General features: G+C 42.4%; 1 protein-coding gene across 1 annotated transcript in view; it reads right to left on the bottom strand.

Moving 5' to 3' along the window:
- Positions 1-2,579: 2,579 nt before the first annotated feature.
- The window catches only part of scn4ab (sodium channel, voltage-gated, type IV, alpha, b), a 94,128-nt gene continuing 76,878 nt past the window's right edge, over positions 2,580-19,829 (bottom strand). Inside the window, 17 exon segments of the mRNA XM_028599566.1 lie at positions 2,580-4,582; positions 5,039-5,116; positions 6,338-6,482; positions 7,428-8,049; positions 9,856-10,126; positions 10,229-10,333; positions 10,863-11,000; positions 12,489-12,542; positions 13,446-13,730; positions 14,265-14,387; positions 14,797-14,970; positions 15,396-15,550; positions 17,085-17,190; positions 17,371-17,606; positions 17,879-18,077; positions 18,504-18,860; positions 19,015-19,116. Of these exon segments, the coding sequence (XP_028455367.1) occupies positions 4,259-4,582; positions 5,039-5,116; positions 6,338-6,482; positions 7,428-8,049; positions 9,856-10,126; positions 10,229-10,333; positions 10,863-11,000; positions 12,489-12,542; positions 13,446-13,730; positions 14,265-14,387; positions 14,797-14,970; positions 15,396-15,550; positions 17,085-17,190; positions 17,371-17,606; positions 17,879-18,077; positions 18,504-18,860; positions 19,015-19,116 (3,474 nt within the window). The 3' untranslated portion in view covers positions 2,580-4,258.

The following is a 19,829-nucleotide window of genomic DNA, read 5'->3' as shown; positions in this document are numbered from 1 at the left end:
TTCCCTTCAACGCCCGGCCGCGTCCTGCTGCGTCTGCTACACCCACCCGTGCTCTGCAGCGCCACGTTATATCCCGCAACGTCCTGCTGTGACATGAACTACAATGACTACCTTCAAAGTCACTGTTCCACTATCTTCAATGCGACTATTATCGCCCTCACACCCCCAACCGGCCCCGTCAGACACCGCCTACCAAGAGTCTGGGTCTGCCGAGGTTTCTTCCCAAGAGGGAGTTTTTCCTCGCCACTGTCGCAATAGCCATTTATAATGCTTGCTTTTGAGGTAATTACTGTAATTGTTGGGGCTTTGTAAATTATAGAGTGTGGTCTAGACCTACTCTATCTGTAAAGTGTCTCGAGATAACTCTGTTATGATTTGATACTATAAATAAAATTGAATTTAATTGAATTGAACTTGCATCAGTGAGTGACAGCGAACAGCATCGTAGAAACCTGTCTGGTTCCTCGCCGCTGCAACTCTTTGCTGATGATGTTCATTTTTCGTTGATTAAGCTGCAGACGAGCTACAACTCTGACTGATCTTCCAGTTAACGGCATAGATAACTGAATCATATCAGTCAGTTATGATCGCAGCATTCAGCTGTTAGTTCCTTGTTAGTTAATCAAATATCAATAATCTATTGATGAAATCTCTGCTTTTTGTTGATATCATCTTTCAATCTGCAGCGTAAAGAACAGAGATGTCAATTCTAAAAGGTTTTAAACCAACAATATGTAACTTTCTGCCGCTAGGGGTTTCTCAATCAAAACAATGGATGGTAAACACAGACTTTTGATGACGTTGGGAAGTAGTTTTTAGTGTTACTGGTTAGAATGCATCTTTTCACAGACAAGTTTACCCATTCAAGGTCATTCATGTTACGTGTAGTAACGTTTATTCATGTTATTCTAATAAAATAGCTGCAGTTTCCCCAACATAATTATGTTTGATTTGATTTTTATTGTTAGCTGACCTGTTAACTAGTGAGCCAGTGTTGTATCTTGAGTTGCGATGATGTGAAGATGTGTGGAGGAGGAAATTCGCTTGACACTGTACTTGATCATAAAGGTTTTATTACATCAAGTTTTCAGCATCAATAACGAATCCTGCAGAACCTGGAGAGTACAAAGCCAATGAACATACTCTCCTCTTGCTCTAAAAGATATAGCTTATATTGGGTATGTTTAGGTAACATGTTAGATAACATAGGAACATGTAAGTTGACATAGCAGGGGTTAGTGTCCTCCTGGGGGCTCCCTGGCCATACATTATAGTTCGTTAACCCCTCAACATCCAATCCTGGACCTCCTATTGAACATCCCAGCGAAATCACGCCACTGAGAGTTTAATCATTAAACCACTGCACTGCCATACTTTCTCATGAGGACTAAGCTTATTTGAGCTTTATACAAACTTTAATTTTATAGGGCTGGATACCACACCAGCAAGCTAACATTAGCTAGCAGCTAAAACACAAAATATTTCACATATCAATGTCACCTTTTAGATGGTTCAACACCGGGGTGGACGGGGTTTGCTGTAATGCTAGCTAGCTACTCATCGAGGCTGAGAGACGGGTGTGGGAATTGCCGGGGGAATCTCCGGCCCGGACGGCGAGGACGGTCGATGGCCGTTGTGCAGCAGCAGAACATCTCCCAGCTGCCCAGAATGATCTCACCTTCACTTTTCTGTAATCTTAACTTTTCATTTTGGTGCTTAACCCACCTTTTGTCGGGTTAATTTGGCTAACCGTAAAGACAGCTAAACGTGAAGGGGGGAGAAATACGGCAGGGAGGAGATTTCGGGCATGGACATCGGTAGCGCTAACGGAGATGGCGCTTCATTAAACTGCCGTTAAGTGGAGTTAAGTGCTGGCCGGGGGGCTTGCTGTAATGAAAGTGGCTGGCTTCTAGCTGACTGGGGGCTAACGTTAACTAGCTAGTTATGTCCCGACTGAGTGGGGGAGTGAGGAAGACAGACCGGGGTGTGCTAGCTAGCTGGCTAAATTAGCATTAGATTATTTGTCTATCTATACAGCTAATGTTAACGTTACTGGTGAACTCATTCGTGGGTTAGACCAGTGCTGTTAACCATAGTCAAAACAATCCTACTAAAAATACCTTTATGAGCATGTTGAACGATGTTGTAAACCTATAATGTTAGCCACCATGCTTTAGCATTAACGTTAGCTACTTGTTAACCAGCTCATTGTAGTAACATTAAGCTGGATCGATATTGATATGTATCAATAAATAAGGTATCTGTTGCAAAGTGGCAATCAATCACAAAATGATGCTGTGTGGCAAAAAAAGCAGTATTACGGTTACGAGTATTTTTTTCTGTGACACCGTATGATTTACAATTACTCCTGAACATATCATCTGGGTGCCGTGTTTTGACGGAAGTTAGGAGTAACTAGAGGATAAATTGTTATATGACACCACTGACACGACGACTAAACGAAACGCTCCGTGTCTGAAAATAAAATAACAGATTTCTCTGAGTTTGACATTTGATGAAAACATTTGGGATAGTGTAACACAACTCATATATAATATAATATAATAATATAGGTATGGTCACTTTTAGACATTTTAATGCAGAAATGTTACATATTGTATCTTTAAAACAGAATATAATAACATCGTCCATAATCTTCTCATTCTGTCATATAAACTGTAACTTTATTATGTTCGATATTCTTCTTCCTGTCTGTTCTGAAGGACTCCTCTTCTTCCTGTTTCTTCCAGTAGAGTTTTGATCCGAGAACAGAGTCATACGGTGACAGACTCTGACACCCTGTATCACCATCTTCATGATATTATAATATGTATGATCATAATCCCTTAACCCTAACCCATGTAGTCAGTACTGAGTAAATGTCGTCAAGACAATTTGCAAAGAAAACTTTCTGCGTCACATGATCACCTTCAGGAACATCTGATTTGAACCCAAACCTCCATCTTTTTATCAACTTACCTTAGTAGTATTGGTGTCTAAACCTAACCAAACTGGGAGCGTTTCACAACGTTAACCATGTGTTTAAAACTGCCACCGTTACCTTCTCTGGTTTAGATATGAGGACGTATTTCCTGCCACCACTACAGGGCGCTAACTAATGAAATGCTTCTGTGGGTCGGATTAGAGGGGGAGAACAAACCACCCATATCCCCTGAGGGTTTGGAGGGGTGGGGGGCAAACCACCCATATCATGGTTGGGATGTTCTGCTCCGTTACTAAAACAGTCATCCTAAAGTCTATTTGAGTCTTCTTGAGTCTAAAATCAAAAGTTATCTTTAACCAGGTCTCATTAATGCTTTTAGACTCTGCGCTGTCATTGGCTGGCTGCTCTGTCAATCACTACTAAAGATCTTCTCAGTGTCGTATGTCTGCAAGAAACAAACATTGTTCCACAAACCAGAGCAGCAAACACAATCTGTACGCAGAGAGAAACACACGTTTCTGCGTAAGGAGAAACCTGATGCACGTTCAAAGACAGACAGGAGAAGAAAAAGTTCACGTTTAACTGTCACCTAAAAAGAGACAAAAGTCCAAACCAGGAAGACAGATGAAAACCTATCCGAAAGGGGCCAGACTGAGGAAAAATGTCAGACAGATGGGCAGAACATATGTCTGCAGATTAGAGAGTAAATCACCACCAGTATGAAACTGCTGATGGGAGAAGTGGGAACAGGTGACCGGGAAACAAATCAGCAATAGAGAATATATCTGAAGGTTGTGACAGACTGTTTGAATAAAGAGTTTAATTATTGCTGGAGCTTATCACTGAACTCAAATCAAAAACACTTTAGTGGTTGTAGAAAGTGGATTAAAGAAAGATCTACCAATGAACACCTGGGAAGAGGTAACAATCACCTGGTCTGGGACTAACAGAGTAGTCATTATATATGAAATCAATAAGTGTTATATAAGTGTTACTAATAACATGGACAAGTAGAATCCCGCTGATCATGTTCAGGGTGTCAGCAAGCCTGAACTCTGTTAGAAGATTAAAACATCAGCACAGACAGAAAATGAAAACGCAGCAATGAACATTTCCATGTCCAAAGAGCACAGAATCAGCCAACACAGTTTCAGAGAACTTGCAGCAGACTTTCAGAGTCAGCGAAGCTTGAGATCTGTGGCGTTTGCTCGGCAAACTGGACCTGGAGTCATCTCTGCTGCGATCTGTCTCTCTGTCCGTCTGAATCGGAATCGTCCTCCGACACACACTGGAGGAAAACAGAACGACACGTCATCAGACGACTGACTCCCTCAGGTTCTCATCTCGGAGGAAGTTGGTGCCATTGAGCGGAGGAGCAGCGTGGAGGATGAACTCTCTCTGAAGCGCCACCGGGCGGGGCCCCGGCTCGTCTCCATAAAGCCGGCTGATTCGCTGGCAGAGCAGTCCTTCGGTCTCGGGCGGCGCCTCACCCCGTCCATCCATCTTCGCTCTGTATTTGTAGGACGCCAGTTTGAGCGTCCTCTGCAGTAGGTGTTTCCTGTACGCTCTCTGGATCACTGATGCCGCCACATCTTCCTGTTTCCTCCGCAGAGTGCTGCTGATTGGTTCATACGACACCTGCAGGGAACAACAATCATCTGGACATCAGTTTACTAAAAAACATTATAAACAATATCTGTTTGTGTCTTAGAATTTGACAACCTAAGTAATGGATCCTAAATATCCACTCAGTCTTTTTGTGCTCTCGAATAATAAATCTCTACTTTCTATCGGGCACTGAAAAAGATAAGTTATTTTTACAAAAGTAGCTTGACAGGGTTTGAAATATTTGCAACACTTTCATAATATCCTGGAAAAGGAAAACATACAAATTGATGGATGAACTGTTCTGATTGTTTACATGGCTGTTTTTTTATATATATCTATAGTTTTTCTACATTTACATTTCTATATTTTTGCGGTGTATTCATTTCTTTCTCTTCCTTTCTTCTATAGTCTGTTTCCATGCTACTGGTATGTTTGTTTTATGTATGCTGATTCCTTATTTTGTTGTATGATGTAACGGAGTGAAACCTTGGAGGGGTTGTTGGCCATGAACTTCTCCTCCATGCTTGCTTTAAGAGCATCCATTCCACCGGCATCACCCAACACCTGCACACAGAATGATTTATTACAACATCACATAAAACCCAACCCAAGAGCTGCACACAGAAAGATTTAATACATAACATAAAACTCAGTCTATTTTCTTGATGTTCCACTTCTGGGATTGCTCTGGTGCTGCAGGAAATTCTGCTGGATGCATGTATGTCCGTTTCCTTCCGCTTTCTTTGTGTTGGAATTTTAAACTCTGGTGGATTTGTGAGGACTGTGGTTAACTGCTCGTCAGATCTCTGCAGGGTAAATCCAGACAGCTAGCTAGACTATCTGAGTTTTCTCTCACACAACTATTTTATAGCGGCTCCGTGCAGAGATTAGTGCCGCCCATGACGATTGTGATTGGTTTAAAGAAATGCCGATAAACCAGAGCACGTTTTTCTCCGATCCTGGAAAGCTGTGTGGAGTAGCCAGACCCTGCTCTGCTCTGCAGCGTGTGGATGGTCTGGCAAAGCGAGACTACTTAAAACTTAACCCAACAGCTGCACACAGAATGATTTATTACAGCTTCACATAAACCCAAAACCCAACACCTACACATATATATCATAGAATCATAGATCATAGATCATAGATCATAGATCACAGATCACAGATCACAGGTCACAGAGAGTAGCATTTTTTGGCACGGGCGCACCGGGCAGCCGCCTGGGGCAGCATTTTTTCATGACACATGGGTGGGGGTGGGACGAGAACTTAGAAAAATAAATAAAAAATCCTCTGCGCCGCAAAGCAATTTTCTGTTATCATTTCACCTTGTGGGGAATTGGCAAATTGGTGCCCCCCTGCAGCTGCAGGCGCCCTGCTTGCTGAGAGAGAAGAATATCGCTGCAGCCCACGGGAAGGCGGGGGAAAGCCGCCTTCTTGTGCACAGAACCCGTGTGAGAAAGGAAAAGGGGATGGGGGCAGGGGGGACAGTTCACCTCTGGGTCTCGCAAATCAAAACGGGGGATCACGAGCCTCTTTGAGCTCATCACTGTTATGCATGATAAGGATCTATCGGATATCTAGGGGCGTCATTCAATGTAGAACCACCACTGATCATAGAATCATATAATGTAGAAGGATTTCATACAACACAACCAAATACAACCTCAGGTAAAACCTAACACAAAATAACACAACATGATATACAATATTATACTTTATAACAACATAAAAATATATATATATATATATATATAGTAATAATAATCTGAGTCCAGGTGGAGTTACCTGGGCGGTGAGAGCCAGCAGGATGTCCAGACAGTGAATTTTGTCTCCAGGAACCAGCGGCAGATCCATGTGGATCAGTTTGATTGTGTTTGGTTTGGAAATCCTCAGAGGATCCTTCAGAGTATCGCAGAAATCTGACAGTTTACTGTGGAATACAGGACATTCATATTAGACACATCAGAGTCAGATGATAATATCAGCCCAGATCAATGCTTTGGCTACATCGCAGTGTAACGTATGCGGACCATTTGGCGGAGCGGATTGTGTGAGTCACAGCAAGACGCTAAGCTTTTCTTTGAGATTGTTGTTGTTTCATAATTTTTTTGGAGCCGGTGTAGTATCAAATTCGGTTTCCCCTGTGAGATCTGTTACGCCTAAACCTGAACCAAACCTTAACCCTAACGCTAACTACGCATTTTAACCAGAGGGACACAGATGGATGAGGGAACAGCCATCGACACGACACCTGGCACCAATGTGAAACATCAATGAAGCATCAATCTACTGTCAGCTGTTATCAAAAACACAGTTGACAGGAAACAAGAAAAAAAACAGAAAATCTAAAAACCAAACTGCCTGCATTTCCTTTCTATCGCTAGTTTAGTTAAAAAGCAAAGCAGAAACAGAAAGTTGTTCCAGCCAGATCACTCAGGTCCTCCTCTGCTGTCTGTGTCCCAGATGAGAGTGACATCTGTTTTAAACTGTGGAACTCACTGCCTCTGCCTCTTAGAAAGCTCTCTCAGGATTTTTTTTAAACTAAATAAGTTTTTAAAAAAGTGGAATGATGTTATAGTATTAAGTAGTTTATAAGTGTAAGTCATTGTTTTTATATCATCGCTAACCAAATATGGTATGGAGGACTGGTTGCTTTTTAAACCTGGTGTTTATTTTATTTGGTTGTTGTATTTTTTATATTTATTTTTTGTCTTATTGTTGTTGTTTTAGTGTTGCTTAATCTTTTTTATTGTTTGTTTTTCTCATCAGTGTTTTAATCTAGTTCTGTGAAGACTCTGGGTTTTCATGAAAGGTCTTCATAAATAAAGTTACAATGAAAAAGTAATCCCTTCCGTGTAATGCGTCTGGGAATCACCTGTACTGGATGAACTGTGAAGCGTCAGGGTCGAACTTCTCCCATGTTTCATAAAACATCTCAAAGTCATCCTCGCACAGCGGGTCGCCGCTCTCCTCCGTCGCCACATTAAAGTTCTCCAGGATGATGGCGATGTACATGTTGACCACCACGAGGAAGGACATGATGATGTAGGTGGTGAAGAAGACGATGCCAATTCCCGGGCTGCCGCAGTCGCCCCGCACCGTGGAGCCTGGGTTCTCCAGGTCGGGGTCGCAGTCTGGCGGCGTGTTCATGATGGGGCTCAGCAGCCCGTCCCAGCCGGCCGACGTGGTGATCATAAAAAGACAGATCATGCTGTTCCCAAACGTCTCGAAGTTAAACATGTCGTCGATCATCGCCTCCTTACGCACGTAGGCGAAGTTTGACATGCCGAAGATGGAGAAGATGAACATGATGAGGAAGAGTAGCAGGCCGATGTTGAAGAGTGCAGGAAGTGACATCATCAGGGCAAACAGCAGCGTCCGGATCCCCTTGGCTCCACGGATGAGACGAAGGACCCGGCCGATACGAGCCAGTCGGATCACACGGAAGAGCGTGGGCGAGACAAAATACTTCTCTATGATGTCAGCGAGGAGCAGGCCTGAAGGCAAGGAAGGAAGGAAGGTATTACACAGAAGAAACCCAGATATATCTAGTGCTGGGACGATATGCTTTTGTCCAGATTTGATTCTTTCCCGATATATGGGTGCCAATTGGATTTGTATTGTGACTTTCATTTATTGTGATTCTATAATAATTAATACTTTTTATTAAAGAAAATACAGGGACTTGAACCAGTGACCCTCAAGTTCCAAACCCAACTCCCTACAGACTGAGCTACTGCCACCCAGAAGTTACTGAGATTTGATAGTATTGAGTAACGTGATTTTCCTTTCCTTCTTTAACAAAAACATAAGTTGAATAAAACACTTCTAGAGCCATTATATCCTGAGACGTTTCTAAGAACTGATAGTTTCTAAGAAGAATGACGTCACATGTCAGTCAGTCAGTCAGTCTGACGTTTATTTAATTTGTGAAGAACATAAGATGGATCTTCTGCTTTTTCTGCTTTCGCTCTGTTTCCCTGGAAACAGATATGATGTAGTCACCATTGGCGGTTCCGTATGAACAGAACATATTTAGGTCAATCATTGGAAAAAATAAATAAATAAAAAGTATTGATTCTAGTAAACAATCGGTTTTAAAAATCATTGCAAAGGGTTAGGGGGGGTTAACCCTAACCCTCTGCAAACCCTTGGTGTTCGCTCAATGAGCTTCATGAGGTAGTCACCTGAAATGGTTTTACCTTCACAGGTGTGCCTTGTCAGGGTTAATTAGTGGAATTTTTCCCTTATTAATAAAAAAGCAAAGGGTGGCTACTTTGAAGAATCTGTTAAGTACATAATTCCATATGTGTTCATTCATAGTTTTGATGCCTTCAGTGAGAATCTACAATGTAAATAGTCATGAAAATAAAAGGAAACGCATTTGAATGAGAAGGTGTGTCCAAACTTTTGGCCTGTACTGTATACGTAGGCATATGAGCAGTGAGCACTATATTCAAATGTCTCAATTCAAAATGTTGAATTCAAAAAGCACAGCATTCATTCATGGATAATCCAGGCCTGTTTTTGTCTCACTTTCACTCTATTTAGAATCTAATTATTGTATTGTATATATTTAGTATTTATTCACCGTGGGTCAAAGAGAAACATATTTTGGATTCCTCTGTATATCTGGCACATATTTTGAGAGAATAAACCCTAAAGTTGACTTGACGTTTTGACTCGACCGTTAATGTTAGAATAGTCTATATCAACAACGTTTAACTTCCAGGATTATTCCGGTGGTGCCAGAAATTCCGTCAGATGTCACGCATTTTAGGCCGGATATCCGTCCCCTTCCTCTGTCTCTGTGTTGGTGTTCTAACCTCCGGTGGATTTGTGAGGACTATGGTTAACTGCTCCTCAGATCTTTGCAGGGTAAATCCAGACAGCTAGCTAGACTATCTGTCCAATCTGAGTTTTCTGTTGCACGACTAAAACTACTTTTGAACGTACACATGTTCCACCAAAACAAGTTCCTTCTCAAGACTGTGTTGCAGAGGCACCATTTCTTCATCTGGCACTTAGCACCGCCCAAGACGATTGTGATTGATTTAAAGAAATGCCAGTTTTCTCCTATCCAGGAATGCTGTGTGGACTAGCCAGACCTGCCTTTGCAGCGCTGTGGAGGTTACGCTGGACATGCAAGACTAACTGGGTTAGACGAGCCGGTAACTGACCTATGATTGACAGGATGGGTTAGTTAGGGTTGGGTTTGGGTTAGACGAGCTGGTAGGTGATCTACGATTAACAGAGTCGGTTAATTAGGGTTGGGTTTGGGTTAGACGAGCCGGGTAACTGACCTACGATTGACAGGATGACGACCACGAAGTCGAAGATATTCCAGCCGACGGAGAAGTAGTGCTGGCGGAGTGCCGTCATCTTAAGACTGCACTCTCCGGTGAAGATGACGATGAAGACCAGGTTGATCCAGTACAGGATCAAGACTTTATCCTCACTCTGCTCATCCGTCTCCACCATCATTGTCACCATATTGAGACAGATCAACACCATGATGAAGATATCAAACACTTGCGTGGTCACCAGGTCGAACACCAGAGCCTGGAACTTATTCTGCAGAAGAAGAAGAAACAAATGATGGTTAGATCTTTCGTAATAATCTTTCGTTAGAGAAGATCTTTAGTTAGAGAAGATCTTTGACTAAACCTACTGTACCTCCGGTCGTGGAACAGGTTTCTGAGGTTTCTTGGAGCCCAGTTTCTTCATGGCGTTGTAATATTTCTTCTGCTCCTCTGTCATGAAAATATCTTTTCCTCCCAAGTAAAGACACAATAGATAAGTTAACTCAGTGACAGAGAAACAGATTTATCTCTACGTTTAAACTAAACTAATCTCAACAACAGTTAGCTCACTATTCATGTTTTCATCCACACATTGTTTCTGCAAATTAAGTAACACTAAATAGAAAACGCCTCATGAAAAAACAATACAATTTGATTGAATTTCATGAACATCAACACAAAGTTTGTATGTCCGATCTAATAAATAATTAATTACAGTGTTTAATTAGACAGAGCGACCCAATTTGGGAAAATTAATGGAAACTCTTGAAATGTCTCAAATCTATTCAACATACCAATTTGACAACAAAACAGCATGTGACATCATTATGCAGGTTGTTATTGGCTTTTTAAGCTGCTGGATGGAAACATTCACTGGCTTTATTCACATGAATGTTTTTAGAGAACTTCAGATGATTTGATTGACAACTGGAGGGAAACATAGCCACTGACATAGACAAACAGATTCATCTCTTCGTTTAAATTAACGTCAGCAAGCAGAAACTTATCTTTGATTTCTGCTGGTTGAAGTTGTCAATGATAACTCCGATGAAGAGGTTGAGAGTGAAGAAGGAGCCGAAGATGATGAAGATGACAAAGTAAATGTACATGTAGAGATTGGCCTCGTATATCGGCTGGGACTCCACCTATAAAATCATTAATGTGAAGTAGTATGACTGATGGGACAGAATCTGCTTCACTATCAGTATGAGTATCTGTTACTGTATCAGTGTTAGTGGGTTATTATAGTAAACTAAAACTAAAATAAGCAATAAAAAGGGTTTTTAGTAAACTGAAACTATATCTGCAGGTTAAAACAGCTCTTTTTTACATTAATCTTGATCGCTATTAATATGCGAGTACTGTCGATAGAAGAAAAGAAACGAGCCAAATCGGTGCTAGCAACACGGAGTTGCTGCAGCTACGACCAGAGCTCCCAGGTAGCTAAAACGTCAGTTGTGGGAGCATGTTCTAAAGAGTGCCTTTGTGCCTCTTAACAGAAACAAAATGCAATTAAAATGTCTTTGCAACATGAACAGGGCCCTTGCGTGAAGTTTTTTTCTCCCTCAAAAATAGGTGATCGAGCACTGTAGGGGTTATGATCATATCAGTGACTATGTAACTACATGGAAACAGCCCAAATGATGTCTGTGGCTTGCACAGTGATAGCGTTAGAGAAGGCTAGCTATAGCTAGTCGTTATTCTTACTCCGAGCTTCCTATCTTCACACTTCACACACTACACTCTGGTCTGCACACTACTGTTTACCTTGTCCTGCTACAACTGAATTCCCACGGGACTTCAGCATGAGACTACAGCTAGCCTTCTCTAACGCTATCACTGTGCAAGACACAGACATAATGTGGACCGTTTCCATGTAGTTACATAGCTAGTCACTGATATGGTCATAACTACTACAGTGCTCAATTACCTATTTTTGATGGGGTAATAAACTTCAAGTTTTCATCGCGAAGGCATGACCTGTCCTCTGGAGGACATAGCCAGAACAGCGGGCGCTCGGTGGATTGTTGTCGGCCACGGCAGGCGACGAAGGAGGGGAGAAAGCAGAAGCAAGGATGCCGGTTGGGCCTGCTAGCCCGGCTAAGGGAACTACCACACAGATCGCCACTGCCAAGACTCCTACTCACCAACGCCAGATCGATTGCACACAAAATGGATGAGCTACAACTACACACGGAACTGCTGAGTGATGATTACCCCCTACGCCTGGCTGAACACACTGCAGCTAGCAGCTAGCAGGGTGAGCTAGCCACTGGCAGGATGTCTGAGTTGAAAACGTATCTTGTCGTGATCTAAGGGCCCTGTTCATGTCGTACAGAAATTTTAATTGCATTTTGTGTCTGTTAAGAGGCACAAAGGCATTCTTTAAAACATGCCCCCACAACTGCCATTTTAGCTTAGTGTGAGCGTAGGCGTAGCTGCAGCAACTCTGTGTTACTAGCACCATTTTGGCAATTTTTTTTCTATCGACAGTACTTGCATATTTATAGCAATCAAGATTAACGTAAAAATTGGCCTGAGTTATCCTTTATTAACAGTAAATAAAAATGCTAAACTATTATAACCTTGTTAGTACCAGTGTACATAATAAAACATTTAGTCAGTGCACTGACGTCTGTGCTGTCCACCGCTGCGTACATGATGTCCATCCAGCCTTTAAACGTGGCCTGAAACAGATAAACATCAGCTTTAATAGAAAATCCAACACCTCAAACAGCAATGCTGACCTATATTTAGGTTCCTAGTGGTGGCGCCCTCTAGTGGCCAATGTATTGACAGGCTCAAAGCTGGAATTAAGGTGAGGAAGTATAAGAGCACCAAGGAGGCAGGTTGGGGTAGTGGATAGGTCAAACAAACGCAGGACTTTCACCCAGGAGACCGGGGTTCATGTCCCTTTTGAAAAGAAAAGGAAACAGAGTTTTTTAACAAATGGAGATACGTCACTTTCTGCGTCACGTGGTAACCTTCAGGAAGTGATGTAACATCTGATGTGAACCCAAACCTCCATCTTTTTATAAACTTAACTTAATAGCTTTGGTGTCTAAACCTAACCAAACTGGGTCTCTTTCACAACGTTAACCACGTGTTTAAAACCGTGACCATTACCTTCTCTGGTTTAGTTATGAGGACGTACATACCACCCATATCCTCAGAGGATTTGGAGGGGGGGGTTGGTTCACTGTGATACGGTAAATCCGACAAGATTTCCTGTGAATGTATATTCAAACCTTCCTAAGGGATGTTTGGCATGGAGATTATAAAAACAGGATTAAGGACTGTTTGTCCTCTTACTGAACACTGATCATTCATTGTTGGATGTCAGTTGCAGTTTTGTTTTCAGTCTGTTTCTTTTTTATGTGAAACTCTTCATGCTGCTTGCTTGGACAGGACTTGGACGGAAATATTCCTACTAAAAAAAAATCTAAATAGACAGGTTTGAGTTTAACCTTCATGATTTTAGATATTAGCCTGTAGAGTTGATCTGAGCTGAGTCTGTACTCTCAATGTTTCACTGTATGCAGACGACAGGAGACTCAGTGAAGTCCCTTTTGTTGAGTGTTAAGACTCACCACCTGCAGCAGCGACAGGTAGCCCATCCCCACGTTGTCATAGTTGACCTTTACGTTCTTCCAGCGAATCCCGCTGAAGTTTGCCTCGATCAGAGCAAAACACTCGCTCCTGTTGTTGACGTCTTCAGGGAGAAACATCTCCTCAGACGTCTCATTGAAACAGTGATAAAACTTTCCTGCAAACAAATTGACTCCCATGATGCTGAAGATCAGCCAGAAGATCAGACACACCAGCAACACGTTGAAGATGGACGGGATCGCTCCGACCAGCGCGTTCACCACCACCTGCAGACCGACGGACCAGTACAAAGGGAGAGACAGACAGGCAGGCAGACAGACAGACAGTAAGACAGACAGACAGACATGTGGGCAGGGAGACAGGTTGATAAGTAAAGGTCCTCACACACTAAGTCGGAAATTTTTGTCCAAAGGTTGTGCACATTAAAATATAATGACGACCTCATGTTGTGTTATTCACATTTACAAATTTACTCCGAAAGTTTTGTCCGTCATGAAAAAAAATCTTAACGGTTTAAATTTTCAAGGGAGGAAATGAGGGAGAAGGAGAGAAAGGCAGAGTAACAGCAGCGTCACATTTTGTATTGTTTTGCAAAATGTTTCACAATGGATTCATTAATACGCATAGGACTCAGTGTGCAAAGTCCTAAAGGGTTAATGAAAGATGAGCACTCCATTATCAGGAATTAATGTATTCCTTCAGATAAAATTTCATTTCATAAATGTTGCAAAGGTGAAGACAGGTAACCTTCCGACAGACCTGTCTGTATGTCTGTCAGTGTTTTAAAGTGCGTGTCTCACCCTCATTCCCTCAAAGCGAGACAGGGCCCTCAGGGGCCTCAGAGCTCTCAGAGTCCTCAGAGACTTGATGGCTCCCAGCTCAGAGTATCCCAGGATGTTTGCTGTCAGTGACACCAGAGACACCTGGAAGGACAGGACATCACATTAACTGTCTTTTTAGGTATTCTGATCCATGATAAACTCTCTTCTGGAGAGAACAGATTGGTTTTGTCTACAATAAGGTCACTAAACCTCTTTGGATCCTGAGAAAAATTAAAGTTTTTATACACCAAACATATTTCTTAACATTATTTTATAGCGTAATTTATCCATACTAAGACATTTTAACTCAGTAGTTTTGGTGTCTAAACCTAACCAAACCGTGACAGTTACCTTCTCTGGTTTAGATATGAGGACATATTTCCTGCCACCACTAGGGGGCGCTAAGTTATGAAACACTCCTGTGGGTCGGATGAGAGGGGGGGGAACCACCCATATCCTCGGAGGGTTTGGACAATGGTTGACTGAAATAAATAGGTTGCAAAGCTCTTACGTCTACGATGAGGAAGTCGAGCCAGCACCAGGCGTTGGTGAAGTATGTCTTAAACCCGTAGGCGACCCACTTCAGAGCCATCTCCACCACGAACACGTAGGTGAACACCTGGTCTGCGTACTCCAGAACCATCTTTATAACGCGGCGCTGCTCCAGGTAAATGTCTTCAAACGCCTGTTCACAGGGAGAAGGGGGGGGTATTTATGCTGAGTTACCATCCAGTCTTTGTCATTACTTTTCATCGTTTCGTTAGGATAAATAAATGTTGTGTCATGGTGTTAAAATGTTTGAGTCGGTTCAGGATCATCTCACCTGCTTAACATCTGGCTGTGGTGTTAGTTATCAGAATGTCAGCCATGTTTGTAGTCCACTTACAGCCATGTTAGTAGCCCTGCTGTCGGCCATGTTGTTTCCACAGGTTAGTATTCACATTGCACACATTCCTGAGAACCAGTCAGATCTAAGGTGCTCAGTCACGTGATCACATCAAACAAACTAACAGCCATCAGACAACGTGCAGCAAAGCAAATAAAATGCAGCAACACTGTACTTGGAGTTAAAATGGTCAGGTATTGATCATCTATAATAATAATATTTACCAGAGCTCCACTGCTCATTAGGATCATGAAAATGATGAAGCTCTCAAAGTAGTTGTGTTCGACAATGCAGAAGCAGGTTCTCCTGATGTTAGACCAGACCTTCCCTCTGCCCTGGGATGTATCTATGTCCAGGAATGGACAGCGGCGGTAACACTCTAAAATAAAAACACAACAAAGGTTTGATTTCAATCCGACAGTTACATTACAATGTTTACAGATTGATACTGTGGAGTAAGATGCTGTCTTTTCTTTTTTAATCCTGCCAATCACTTTGTGTCTGATCCCAAATATCAGACTCCAACACTGATAGTTACAGCCGTAATATGCAACAGTTCATATTTCATGTTCCATGTTAGTCACACGCTGTACTTTATGTTCTCTGTCAGATGAGCAGAACAGGGTTCATGACATTGTATATGGTTACGTTGAAATCAAACCACAACCATAGCATATAATCTGACGAGAATGTCCTGATGTCGGTGCCATTAGGAAAGAAAATAAAGATGACTTAACGACTTGACGTAAATAAGAGTTAGCTAGTGAGCACGTTTAGATCTGCAGTAACCGCCACCTGATACTCATCACGGTTTTTATTAATCACTGATTGGTTCCTTTTCTTAAATAAAGACACAAAGATGTCCACATGTCTGAAGTTGTTTTACAATTACAGTTTATAAATGTGTTATCCTGCTATGTTTGTAAATAAGTGCTTGTCTTTCGATGTCCTTCTTAGCCTAAATCACTGAATTGACCGTTCGCAAAACCCCGCCCTCTAACGGTCCTCGTCCAATCATAGCTCAGCAACTGTAACTAAGGAGAAGGACCCCCGTCAAACATTGTGATTTCAGCAAGATGGTGAAACGATGGGCCTATGGCACCTGCAAGTCTGACACCAGGTACCCCAAAAGTTTAGAGGGAGGGGTCGTTTTTTTCACCTTTCCAAAGCCCAAGACCCAAGTGGAAAGATGCCGACAATGGATTAAGCGGTGTGGGAGACTCCACTCACAGCTAAATGCCTCGAAAATTAACAAGCATAGCTACATATGTCTGCTCCAAGGTAAGTAAAGCTAGCGAGCTAACTTATATCAATAAGTAGTTTAAGTAGCTAAGTACATAACAGTTACAATCTGTAAAACTGGATTTAAGTTAACAGTTGTGGTTCTATATAGCATTATTATCGAAAGTAGTAAAGTTACAACATTAGATACTTTATTATTGCGTAGGAAATTCAGGCAGCCTGATAGCTGTCAAGCAAATGTTGCTATGGCCACAGATAATTTAGCAAGAGGTTGACGGTCATTGAACATATCCCTCCACTGCATATTGCAGCCCTGTGCCCTGGAGGATATGTCTGCTGCATTACTCCAAAACCAATCACTTATACCAACAGGTATGGAGCTCAACCCAGCCATGGCTATGTGTCTGGTTCTCAATTGTTTGACGGGCGTAGTAACAATAACTAGGGGGCGTGGCTTTTGTGAACGGTCAATTGCAAGTGTGTTTTATTTTTATTTTATTACTCTGTGACAAATGTGCTATAGAAATAAACTTTACTTTCTTACTGTGTATGTATTTGTGTGTGTGTGTTTGTGTGAGTGTGTGTGTGTGTATGTGTCTGTGTGTGTGTTTATGTGAGTGAGAGTGTGTGTGTGTGTGTGTGTGGGTGTGTGTGTGTGTGTGTGTGCATACTGTCACTGTAGCAGTCCACAGGTGTGTTTGGATCATCTTCATCGTCTTCGTCCTCCTGAATGTCAGGAAGTTTCTGGACGGTGCTGCAGACCGACGACCCATCACACTGAACACAGAAACATTTTACAGTTTACACTCAGGTCCACATTTTATTTTAACACCTAAATGTCTCACTGGCAGATTTTAAACTTCCTTCTGGGATGTTTGTCTGGTTATGTTTCTCTGTGCTGTCTTCATCTTAAATAAAATCTGTCTGAACTTCAGTTTTATAGAAAAGTGTTTTTACTTTGGAGAGTTTTTCTTCATTTTCTTTGTCGACTTCGTCCTCTTCTTCTTCATCGTTGTCCGGCGTCTCGAAGTCCGACTCGGCCTCTGCGATGGGGACCCTCGGACAGCCAACGTCGTGGCTGTTGCCATGGTTACAGTCGAGGGACTTAACCTCTGACCCCGGCTGATCTAAGGTCATGGAGGTCAAAACCAAACAATCCTTTGTCGTCCTGTCATCTTCCTCACCGTGAACCGCTGACGATGATATCCACAAACAAAAAATCAGTCAATTACAAACATTACATTCAATCTGTGATGTAAACAAACACAAACCAGTCTGAAATCACAATGAATATTTCATTAGAAAAATAAGAAATAGTACCGCAGAAAACACAAACAAACACACACTTTAGTTTGTATACAGTACATAAATAAATAAAGTATTAGTTAGTTAGTTTGATAGATATAAAAATAGTCCGTAGTTAGATAAATAAGTAAATGAATAGAGTCTGTAGTTTCAGGTCTACCGGTGTGTTCTGGGTCCAAGTGGTTCTGCTTTCCCGTTAAAGTCCAGATTTGTTGGAGGATCCAGGTCTTGGTCCAAGCCATGGCCATGTTGATCCGGTTTATGGCAATCTGCAGATTGTTTTCTCCTTCTTCTTCTGGAGCCGCAAGATTATCTCCGCTAAACGAGCTCAGCAACAAAGCAAGGAACAGATTCAAGACCTGAAACAAGACCAGGAACACATTCAGAACCTAAAACAAGGCCAGGAACAGTTTCAAGACCTGAAACAAGACCAGGAACACATTCAGAACCTAAAACAAGGCCAGGAACAGTTTCAAGACCTGAAACAAGACCAGGAACACATTCAGTACCTGCAACAAGGCCAGGAAGAGATTCAGAACATGAAAGAAGACCAGGAACCTCACCCAAAACTGAGAAAAATGTTGGACCCCAGACCTGGATCTGGGTGGACTCTGTATCTACAGCTGGACTCTGTATCTACAGCTGGACAGGATTGCAGACTGACTGAACCCGGCTCAAAGCCTGGGTTAGTGTCTGTGTTTGGGTTAGTATATGTGTGCTTCCAGAGACTCACCACCATGTTCCTGAGGGTCTGTGTTAGTATCTGTTTGCCTGCGGAGACTCACCACCATGTTCCCGATGACCATGACCATCATAAAGACGATCAGACACATGGTCTGGCCGGCAACCTCCATGCAGTCCCACATGGTCTCGATCCACTCCCCACACAGCACTCTGAAGATGATGAGGAAGGCGTGGAAGAAGTCGAACATGTGCCAGCGGGGGAGCTCGCAGTCGAGCGAGATACGGCAGACACAGTCTTTGTAGTTCTTCCCAAACAGCTGCATGCCAACCACGGCGAAGATGAAGACGATGATGGCCAGCACCAGCGTCAGGTTCCCCAGCGCGCCCACCGACTTCCCAATGATCCTTATCAGCATGTTGAGGGTCGGCCACGACTTGGCCAGCTTAAACACTCGCATCTGAGAGAGAGACAGGTAGGGAGACAGGTAGGGAGAGAGACAGACAGCCAAGCAATGTCTTGTCATGCAAATAAAGTACTTAAAATTACAATTAAAATGGACAGACAGACAGACAGTCAGACAGACACCCAGACAGACAGGCAGACAGACAGACCAGTCTGAAGGAGCGCAGCACCGACAGGCCCTCAACATTTGCCAGTCCGAGCTCCACCAGACTCATGGTGACGATGATGCTGTCAAAGATGTTCCAGCCCACCTGCAGAACAGAACAACCACAGACACACGTTACCTAACCCAGTCTCACGTCAGTTCGTGATGGCATTACGAAATTAAATCTATTAGAACGTGATACCATTACGTTATTATAATCACATCACAAAACTTTCTGCCACTCGGCTGCAGCAAAGAAGCTGGATACAGCTTTGATATTATTGGTATTTGTAGCCCAATAATTGCTGTTTTAATCAACATTTATTCACCAGATCTTATCACGGTTTATGTGTATTTCTTTTAATGTTATTATTTCGGTCTATTTCGGCCAGGGAAGCTGGATTGCTTTGTTTTTTATTGATATTTTTAAAACTATAACGCTACATCTTTCAACATGTATTTAGCTGTTATCATGGTATGCATTTCTTTATTTTAATAATATTATTTCGGTCTTATTACCGGTGAAATATTACAGTAAATAAGACAGAACAGTAGGCTACGATATGAGCCGAACTGGGCGCATTCAAAGCCGATGTCCCACAATGCAATGCGGGCATTCATTCAAAGAATCAGACGGCGATCAGCGGGTCTATAACGCTTAAATATACGTAAGGGATCATGTAGAGCGTTGTTATAGCGAATACAACAACGACGGGGTGATCAGGAGCCCGACGCCAATCTTCTTCTAGCGGATTTATTGATAGCTCTCCTCCGGAGGGAACAGAACTGTGTCCATGGCAACGCTCTGCTATGCATGGC

The sequence above is a fragment of the Perca flavescens genome, chromosome 15 (genome assembly GCF_004354835.1).
Source record: "Perca flavescens isolate YP-PL-M2 chromosome 15, PFLA_1.0, whole genome shotgun sequence".
In the NCBI taxonomy this organism is placed as follows: domain Eukaryota; kingdom Metazoa; phylum Chordata; class Actinopteri; order Perciformes; family Percidae; genus Perca; species Perca flavescens.
This window is presented reverse-complemented; position numbering and strand designations above follow the sequence as displayed.